The sequence below is a fragment of the Seriola lalandi genome, unplaced genomic scaffold (assembly GCF_002814215.2).
Source record: "Seriola lalandi dorsalis isolate HSWRI2012SDOR001 ecotype SW California unplaced genomic scaffold, Sedor1 jcf7180002054168, whole genome shotgun sequence".
In the NCBI taxonomy this organism is placed as follows: Eukaryota; Metazoa; Chordata; class Actinopteri; order Carangiformes; family Carangidae; genus Seriola; species Seriola lalandi.
The window spans coordinates 44,822-55,210 of record NW_019524721.1 but is presented as its reverse complement, the minus strand read 5'-3'; the positions used below and the strand labels follow the sequence as shown (position 1 = coordinate 55,210).

Sequence of the window (10,389 nt, the reverse complement as noted above, 5' to 3'; positions counted from 1 at the left end):
TTGTTGTTACTATTATCAGACAAATGGGCTTGCTTGGCTCTGATGCTGTGCAGCAGTCATCTAGGATCTGCTCTTAGCCAACTGAACAGACATCTTTAACGCTCACATTTAACAGCATTTTTAAGTATAAAATTTTGATAAACATTTTTTATTTATGGGTTTGTGAGTAGGAGTGGATGTGGGGTATTTCTATTTTTTACTTTTCACTTAAATCCAAAGTTTTGCTTTTAACAGTTTGATAAATGCGGATCTGTGTTGTTAATAAGTGATATGGGAGACAAAATGCATGAATATGTTATCCGTCTCTGTTCTGCAATTTCGGATTGCAGATTTGGGATGTGCAAACCCTCCCTCTCGCTTGTTCTCACATATTTTTTCCTCCTACTTTCAGACAAGCACCGACATGGAGACTCAACACCCCCAGAAGCAGAAAAAATGACATTGCAGTAGCTAGACATTGCTTTAAGCCCGACGAGCCATGTGAGACATGTTACACTGAACGGGCCGACCCCTTTACATTTGAGTGAACTCACATTCACACGGGGAGCTACAGGAAGCGTCAGAGAGCGGCGGCTGCACAGAAAGAACAATGGGAGTGGAAGTTGAAACCCTGAAACCTGGAGACGGTGAGGATTTTTTTATTCCAATTAGTCGATATTACAATATTGTATTTCCTTTTACAAATACATCGTCTTAAACCCACGTTTTCTCCCTTTAGGAAGGACTTTTCCGAAGAGAGGACAGACTGTTTCTGTGCACTACGTTGGTGAGACACTTTCACTTATAATATAGAATATTAGCCGCTCAGAAACAAGCTTTTGGTCGATTCAAGATGTAATCTTAGCGGGTAAGTGTTGTTTCACGGTTGGGAAATGTGCTTATTCGCGTTATCTTTGAGAGTTAGACGAGGAAATGGGTGCTACCCGTCAGAATGAAGCTAGCGTTACAGCCATGATACGGTTAGCTTAGCTTAGCGTCTTTTAGCTTAGCATGCTACAGAGACGGGAAACGGGGGATGAAACGGATAGCCTGGCTTTTTCCAAAAGCTGCTGACCATCGCTCCTAAAGCGCCCGAGCTCACACGATGATAATTCATTTCTTTAACACGGATGTATAAAATCAACAATTAGCTTGGGTAGCCCCCTCCCTTCATTCCCACTCATTGTGCTAAGCTAAGTCCAGCTAACGTGATCCTGGCTGTTGCTGCAACATGAATGCACAGCAGCCATGAGAGGCACCGATCTTCGCATCCAGTATTTACGAACTATACCTTTTTAAAATTTTTAATTCGGCCTATTATGTGCACTGACTAATGTAGTGAACACTGACTAATGTAGTGAACACTCAGTCGTGTTGTAGTTGTGCTACAAACACTCAAGATTCAATATTCGTGGAGGGGTTATGTAGTCATGGGGTGTAGGGCTGCAACTAATGGTTTTCATTATTGATGTTCCGATTAATAATAGCGATTATTATTTTATAATATCCCACTATCCAACGTTTTACCTTCAAATAGCTCGTTTTACTTGTATAATCTGAAACGTGTAATTATTATGTCCACTATGACAAAGAAAAACAGTGGATCTTTACATCTGAGAAGTTGGATCCAGGGAATGTTGTACATTTTTGCTTAAAAAGTGACGAGTAATTAAATGGTTAATTGGTAATCATACAGCAGTTGCCAATTAATGGTGCAGCTCTAAGAGAGTGCTAACAAGTTTTTTGTTGTTGAACAGGCACCCTGACAAGCGGGAAAAAGTTTGACTCCTCTAGGGACCGGGGAGACCCCTTCAAATTCAAAATTGGAGAGGGTCAAGTAATTCGTGGTTGGGATGAAGGTGTAGCTCAGGTAAGAACAGGAACTACACGTTAAGATCAGTTTACTTGTCATTGGGCATCATACTTTATTTGCAAGACATTTTACCTGGAAACATTAAATGCCTGCACTACCTGCATAACCTGTCATAGACAGATGAATAGATACTTTATGATGAGGCGCTGGCTGCAGCTGTAGCTGCTTCTCCGGCCTGCCAGAATGTTGTGGAGAGGATGGTTGGTATTGTCCAAGATGGCCTCCATCTTACACTGAATGCTTCTCTCTACAACAGTCCTGAGTGAGTCCAGACTCCTGCCAAGCACAGACCCAGCCTTTTTTACCAGCTTGTCCAGTCTCTTTGTGTTCATATCAGATATGCTGCTGCCCCAGCAGACTGCAGCATAAAAAAGTACACTGGCCGCCACTGAGTGATAAAACATGTGCAGCATTTCACTGCAGACATCAAACGATCTGAGCCTCCTGAGGAAAAAGAGCCAGCTCTGCCCCTTCAAGTAGGTGGCATCTGTGTTCAGAGGCCAGTCCAGTTTACTGTCCAGGTGCACACCTAGGTATTTAGTGTGTGAACCACATCAATGTCCTTCCCTCTTTTGGTGACTGGCTAAAGGGTGGGCCTAGACTTCTGAAAGTTGATGAACATCTCCTTGGTCTTGGAGGTGTTCAGAAGGAGGCAGTTCTTGTCCCTCCATCCACTGAAGACCATCGTCAGATCCCTGTACTCCTCTTCCTGCCATGTCCTAATACACGTCACAATAGCTGTGTCATCAGTGTCATATGGATATGTATATTATAAGATAAGTTATGCATAGAGCAGTGGACATTCAGTACCAGAGGCTTCAACGAAGTAGAGAACAGACATCCACTTTTAATAAATCAGTTTCAGTAGAGACAGAGCAGTAGTCAGTTCAGTGATTCATTTGCTCCTACTGCTTGTGCTTCCTTGACATCAACCTAACAGACTGAACAAAGAAAAAGCTGCGCACTCCTCCGTCAACTCCCTTTGCTTTAGCTCTTGTTGCCAGATATCATAACATCTCATTAACAAACACAAAATGAGTACACAGATAAGTGTGCAGAGTCTGTTTTTCTCTCTCGGACTGCACCGATAAATTCACTACGACATAGCTTGGGAAAGCTAGCCACCAGGAGTTATGACAGAATTGTGACCTGCTGCAGGTTCGCAAACTGTGACTACTCACATTGTACTTCACAGGACTGTGGTTACTCATAACAGCTAATATAGCCAGCAATCTTCTACAGTGGCTTCAAAAAGTATTCAGACCACTTCATTTTTTTTGCGCTGTGGGTTACTGAGTGTAGAAAGATGGGCAAAAACGGCAGTTTTATTCATTTAAAGTTAAATCTACAGCACTAAGTGTGCAAAAAGAGAAGGGGTCAAGTCATTGACAAGAGGTAAAGAAAGGCATCTATCAGACAGGGAGGGCCAAAAAAATGTCACTGCATAATGGGAAATGGGAATCCAGTGTTTTTGGAGCTTGACACATACTAGTGATTAAAAGTCTGGATGTCTCATCCTCTGCTGTAATGATATATAGCTCTCCCCCTTTATGAAACTAAACCACTCCAGTAACCCTTCTAACAGATACCAGTAATACAAATTAGCTGCTCAGTATTAACACCACATTATTTCCTTTATGTAATTTGCTCTTCACCTCCTCCACAGATGAGCCTTGGCCAGGTGGCTAAGTTGACCTGCTCGCCGGACTATGCGTATGGCAGCAAAGGATACCCACCCATCATCCCAGGAAATTCCACTCTGATCTTTGAAGTGGAGCTTCTGAATTGCTGAGTGTTTTAAGATGGTTTTTTTCATTCCACCCACATCTCTGAAACAAATAACTATTTAATTAAAGGTGCTGTCAGTAGCATTTATGCACATGGATAAATCATTATAGAAATTATTTTGATATCCTGGTATAATTGAGACAAATTACAAACAAACCATACTAATGCCAGTGTTATCATTGGTGCTAAGATGGCGCTCTTTAAAGACTTAAAAGGAATAGTACAACATTATGGGAAAATGTTTTTTTTGCTGTCTTGCAGATTGTTGCATTAAAAGATCAACAACACTCAGATCAGCCAACCATTAATACATAATATCTTGTTTGATTGATCTGCCCAAAAACCCACGTGTCAAATCGTGGTTTTAAGGGTGGGGCTATATGCCGGTCTATTTCTTGACTTGGTGCAGTAACAGACGGAGCCAGCTGTTTACAGTCATTATGCTACAGTAAGCTCAGCTAATCAGCAGCTGCCTGTAGCTTACTAAACAAACATGACTGGAATCTGTCTAACTCTTGGCAAGAAATTGTCCCCAAAATATATAAACATCCAACATGTTAAGTTAGCTTTTAGGATTTATTTGCCCTTCATTCTTATATTTGCCTGTTAAATCTTTGACTTATAATTCAGTTGTTAAATAGCACAAAATATACATAATGGAATAAGAGCAAAAAACAAAGGAATGAAAAGTAATATAATGATTTTTGATGTCAAAAATGCACATGTAAGACCTTTTACTAAAAAGTTTATTTGTATTTTCCAGCATGAATTTATCCTTTCAATAGATGCATTGAGTCGGCAGCTTAAAACTTTGACACAAGAGACACTTTGTATGTTTAGAAACAATAATGGCTCATGATTTAATTCATTTTTCATCTCTACTTGTGTTGCCATTTATAATATAGGGAACTGATTTTGAAACCGGTTCCTTATACTATACTCTTGGGTCTTTTTGTCAAGTTATAGGCCTGAAGTGCTCTTGTATTATGTCATAATTCTGAACATATTTTATTTCTTCATTGTGTCATCTAATAGAAATTGTCTTATCTGTGGGTATTGCATTCTTGCATTAAAAAAAAAAAGTATACGGTATACGTTTCATTCATGATTACGTTTCACATTTTGCACATAGCTATACATATTAGGACACATTTATTTTTAGATCCACCCTGTGAACTAATCTCTCGAGACACAAATAACGCTTGGGAATTTTATGTTTATTTTATATTAAGAATAAGCAAATTATTTTCTTTTCAGGCAGTGCGCCAGATTTGTAAGGCATTGATGAGCTGAAGTGTGTTTTTGGTGTCCCGTTTTGATGCTGGTAGGGGTGGATGGGTTTAAATAGTTGCCTCGGAGGGATTGCCACATCAGGCCTTAGTAATGTTTTCATGAAAATAATGTCGAACTGGATTCTGGTCTGTGCGTGTGTAAGTGGATTACCCTAAATGGACTGCAGCCGTCTGATGAAATATGACCAGTGGGCGAAAGTAACTAAGTACATTTATCCAACTAATGTACTTAAGTACAGTTTTGAGGCACTTGTATCTTACTTGAGTATTTCCATTTTATACTGCTTTATATTTGTACTCCACTACAAAGGCAAATATTGTACTGTTTACCACATTACATTTACTACAGACTGACCCCACTGTTTCCAGTCTTTGTGCTACAGTAAGCTCAGCTAATCAGCGGCTGTCTGTAGCTTACTAAACAGACATGAGTGGTATCAATCTGTCTAACTCTTGGCAAGAAATTGTCCCAAAAATATATTAAAATCCAACATGTTAAGTAAGCTTTTAGGATTTATTTGGCCTTCATAATTATATTTTCTTGTTAAATCTTTGACTTATTCTTCAGTTGTTAAATATCACAACAACATTAGAGGATTTCAAGCAAGTCGTAACTGTAATTGAGATGCCGTTGAGCTGTTGAGAAATTAGTATTCATGATCCAGTGACATCTAGTGGGAAAAGCTGGAATCACATTAGAGGCCTCTGCTGCCTTCACTTGCTTCTGGAAATCTAGGTGAAACTTTGAGGTAGAGTGACCACGCTGAACTCCAATATTAATATTTATCCGCGGACTTTATGTGTTTCATATATTTGTTTTATAAATTTGAATTATTTTATTGCGCGTGCACAATATACGCATGTTTCAAGGACTCCCTGAAAATGTTCGGATTATTCTGGTAAATTTTATCCGAATTTTGTAAATATGAAACTTTAAAATGTGGTCAAAAATGGGCCTGATTGTTACAAGAATGCAAACTTAAACATTACAACTTTGCAAACCACCCTTGATAAAAATGACCAATTTGACTTAAACGTGTGATAAAATGAAACTGGATTTTAGTGCGCAGTCATCCTGTCTCTTCATATTATAGGGATTACTCCATGACAAGAACATCATTTGTAATTCACCAGACAGTCTCTGCACATTCTAGTGGAAAAATAGCAATAAATAAGAAAAAACACTTGCACAGAGCTATCGTAATAGGTGCTATAATGCAGAAACATAATCAGTTAGTTGGTGTGCCCTTCGTCTGTGCAAAATAATATACTGTAAGACTTTTGATTGAACACACTAGTAATCTGTTTTATGTCTTGTGATTTCGATAATTACGACAGCACGTGAAAGCAGCGTTCCTACGGGTACTGGCTCTCATCACCAGCTGCGTTTCATTCCGGGGAAGACTGAACTGACGCACAGTTGGGTTTGCGGATAATTTAAGAAATTTACGTGGACATTAACATGACGGGAAACTTTACGTTAGGCTACATAGATGGTTAAGGTTGCGTGGCCTGCGCTTCTTTCCTAATTAGACGTGCGTGTATTTTTGATAACTTGATAACTAGCAGCAGTGAGACGTTGGAGGGTCCCAGTCACAAACCGGCGCAAACAAATTGCGCTTATTCATGAGTTTCTTTGCGCACTGGAGCAGCTGTACGAAGTGACAGGAAGGATGGCGGCGACCGTGACCAAGACAGTTCATCTCATTACAGGACTCGTCATTGTTGTCCAGTTTCAAATAAGCTTCATGAAGCTAAAATCTGCCAGTGGTAAGTCATAAAAAATTATGTTGAATTTACAAATACTATTTTAAGGCTAACGTTATGAATGGGTGGTCAGTTTGCACACTGTTATAGCTTATATAAATATATACTCTGTTGTAGAAGAAAAATATAATTTTAGTCTATTGTTTTTAATCACGTTGTCTATTTTCGAAAATATGACCTGCATTGGTCAAAATCAATACACTAATTAACTTACTAACGCACTCTGGTAATTTTACTGCGTCATTAATGCTTTTAGTGTAGGGATTCACTGTTAACCTATGTTTAAGTAATTTTCATGACATGGCTCCATATTCTACCATATTATGTTTACTTGTAATAACAATAATGGTGATTAAATTGTGTGTTTTTCTTTGCTGAAACCAATATTTTTTGATTGAAGTTGCCATTTGAAAAAAGTATTATGACATTTTCTTCAACAAGGAAACAGAAATATCTATTTTTTTTTAGCTGAGCATTTAGACAGCAGTGCAATACCAATAATTAACATTTAGTTTAATTTAAATAATGACTAATTCTTACTTTAACCGTATGTACCAGAAAAAATAAATTAAACATTTTAACCCGCTGTAATTTTGGGAGCAATTTTCAATTTTAGGTCTCTCTGGGTTGATTTGTTTCTATACATCCAACCACCAGGTGGCGATTTTTTATTTTGAGGGAGCTGACAGAGAATAATTAAAGGTGTAATCAGGTTCAGGTGTGTTGCTGCTGCTTTGAATGTGTTTTTTCCGTGGAACATTTGGTTTATTTTAAATGAAAAGGCAACAGAGGACTGCTGCCTGCATAGTTGGTAAGCTGCATTGAACTCTATGATAAATCAAAATCTTACATAGTAGCAGCCCATCGGTAACAGTGGTAGTCCTTACAATTAGTGATACAGTTACTATCCTTTCTTACCAATAACGCTAATCTTTCTTCTTGACATCAGCGCCACTAGATTAAGTAGCATGCCCACGTCACACCAACACACAGGTGGAGGGTTGTGAGGCCTCTGGAGCCACAGGGCCACCCTGTGATAGAAATATAGACACAACACCCACTGCTGCCCGGCCTCACATGGCTGGTCCTGGACCTGCTGGTGTGAAGAATGTGAAGCATGCTTTCACCCTCTGCTGTGAAGAGAGAAGTTAGGACGCACTGTTGTCACTGTAGGGCCAGAATGACGGAGTGACTGCACATGTTTGCCACATGGCACATGCTCAGGAATTGTTCATGTCCTGTTGCATGTGAGAAGATGCAGGATTTAGTTAACTGAAGTTTGAGATGTTCAAAGACATCTGCACATCTAACACTCCTTAACATACAGGTTTCCCTCTTTATTTCTCCCTAAGTAGCTTCAGGGTTGTTGGAATAATGTTTAGATTCCAAACTAACTGTAATATGTCATTTACCAGTTTTAAGCTCTTCATTGAAGCTATACTCAGTTGTCACTTAAGTAGGTACACCTAACTAAAGCTAATGCAGTAGATAACTTCTTGAACGTTAGGACGTTCAGTTGTAATAGGCTGTCCTGTTTCTATTTCTACTTTATTTGTATGATTAAAGCAAATTCTGTAGAATATTTTTATGTTGATTAGTTAATCCATTAATTTATTGTAGGCTGCTGCAAACAGTCAAATTTAAGATGCAACAAAAGTATCATGGTCAAACTTTTTACCTTGATTATAGAAATGTGTTGAACCTATTTTTGTACTAAGAGAGCTGTGTAATGCAGTATCATCAGCTCAAATCTCTGGCATTTTAATTTTATTGTTGGTACGATACTGATCTTGTCTTGAATGGTTATTTTTCTTCTCATTAATGCAGCATCTTATCTCCCTCTCTCTCATCTGATTCCTAAGGAGTCTACCGTACTGACATGCGGGGGCTGCCTTCTCCAGAGGGAAGGCTGCATGTAAACATCGGGAGTCACAAGCCCAGGGAGAGGAGGTGGGTGTCCAGGCCTAGGTCTGGGGCCCCTGGCTGGGCTGCAGATAAGAGGGACCACTACAGAGACCAGCACCAACCAGAGGAGTCAGATCCAGACCTGCTCATGGAGGAGGGCCATGACAATTCTACACAGATTGTGGTAGGTTTATTCTACAGCCAAGAAAATTGGCTGCAGAATAGCATTTTAAATTTACTGTCTATTTTATTGTAAATAGTGATATTAAAGGATTTAAATACCAATACCCATATATTTCAACAGGACATTGATCACGCCTACTACACATCTAAAATCTACAGTCCTGGAGATGCAGCCAGGAAAGAGCTGTGGGTGAACATTGATGAGATGGAGGAAGATGACTGGAAGGTCCGTGGCTTCCTGTCCAGCACCCACAGACAGGCTGAGGTATGAAATCATCAGTCTGTGTGAATTAATGGCACAATTGGCGCTTTATGCAAATTGAACCTGAATATACTTAGACATGCCTGAATAAGAATTATTCATCAGGGCATTGCAGCTTTTAGGATGGAGTGTATTGTGAATACTCATACACCTCATCATCATATTACAACAAAAAATTAATTAACTCTCACTTAGTTGCAGTAAAGCTGCATTTTGAGTGTTAACATTGTTGGTGTATGTTACAAGTGGTTGTTGACCATCTTTAACATACAGCAGATATTGCACTTTGCTTATGTTTGCTTCCAGAGAGTGAATCTTTCCTTTGATTTTCCTTTCTATGGACATATACTAAAAGAAATCACAGTGGCAACTGGAGGTGAGTCACGTGAAGTTTTTTCTCATAGCTCAAAATTAATAGGCTGAGTATTTCCTCAGAGAAGTTTAAGATGTTATGTACAAGTATATGCTGTATATAGCTACATGATATGAATTTTGAAAGAATTTTTAGTATATTTTTGTTAACCATTTCCCTTTCATATTACAGCAGCACAGTGCATACTTAAGTTACAGTAGGCCAAGATTTAAATGAGTAAAGCAATTTAAATATATTTTCACATCAGACATCACAGCTTTCCTCTCATGTTTTCTGTATTTTTTTATGGTCTAGTATTTTCTATGACCAGTGTGACTGTCTCTTCATCTCCCCCATGAACAAAATACTGAAGTTGAGGATCTGTTTTCAAAAAACAGAAATTAACTTTACCACCAAAAAAGAAGTGACATTACTGCGAGTGAAGCAGCTGTAGTAGTAGTAGTATTAGTAGTGCTGGGAGGTCTGGTAGGTAGGAGGGATGGGCGCTTTGTCTTATAAGTTAACCATGATTAAAATGATTATTGTGAAAGTCTCCATTCCCAGTAAATCATTGTTGGCAACGTCATGTTTGTCTCCTCCAGGTTTCATTTACACTGGAGATATAATCCACCGGATGCTCACAGCCACTCAGTACATCGCCCCTCTGATGGCAGATTTTGACCCTACCCTTTCCAAAAACTCAACTGTGTTTTACATTGATAATGGTAAGAGAGACAGAATTGGTATTACCATAATTTTACTATCAATAGTGATTTTTCTTTTGTGTGTCTTCTGTGCAATATGTTTAATAAATATATGTTTGTGGTTGTGCATGTGTGTTAATGTCTGCCTTTTAGGAACCGCATTGGTGGTTCAGTGGGACCAGATTCACCTCCAGGACGTCAGTCTGGGAACGTTCACATTCCAGGCCGTTCTGCACAGCGACGGACGGATTGTCTTTGCATACAAAGAGGTGATTTTTTTTTTT

At 39.0% G+C, this 10,389-nt stretch overlaps 2 protein-coding genes across 2 annotated transcripts in view; both read left to right on the top strand.

Annotated features, from left to right (window-relative positions):
- Window positions 1-400: 400 nt before the first annotated feature.
- On the top strand, window positions 401-4,732 carry LOC111653176 (peptidyl-prolyl cis-trans isomerase FKBP1A-like). The gene is made up of 4 exons (XM_023403653.2): window positions 401-626; window positions 719-766; window positions 1,737-1,849; window positions 3,519-4,732. The coding sequence occupies exons 1-4, from the start codon at window positions 590-592 to the stop codon at window positions 3,642-3,644; spliced, it is 324 nt and encodes a 107-aa protein (XP_023259421.1). The 5' UTR covers window positions 401-589; the 3' UTR covers window positions 3,645-4,732.
- Window positions 4,733-5,552: 820 nt separating this feature from the next.
- The window catches only part of plxdc2a (plexin domain containing 2a), a 10,252-nt gene continuing 5,415 nt past the window's right edge, over window positions 5,553-10,389 (top strand). Inside the window, exons 1-6 of the mRNA XM_087173300.1 lie at window positions 5,553-6,702; window positions 8,562-8,788; window positions 8,909-9,052; window positions 9,356-9,425; window positions 10,004-10,126; window positions 10,259-10,374. Coding sequence (XP_087029426.1) covers window positions 6,606-6,702; window positions 8,562-8,788; window positions 8,909-9,052; window positions 9,356-9,425; window positions 10,004-10,126; window positions 10,259-10,374 — 777 coding nt within the window. The 5' untranslated portion in view covers window positions 5,553-6,605. The remainder of the gene's footprint in view (window positions 6,703-8,561; window positions 8,789-8,908; window positions 9,053-9,355; window positions 9,426-10,003; window positions 10,127-10,258; window positions 10,375-10,389) is intronic.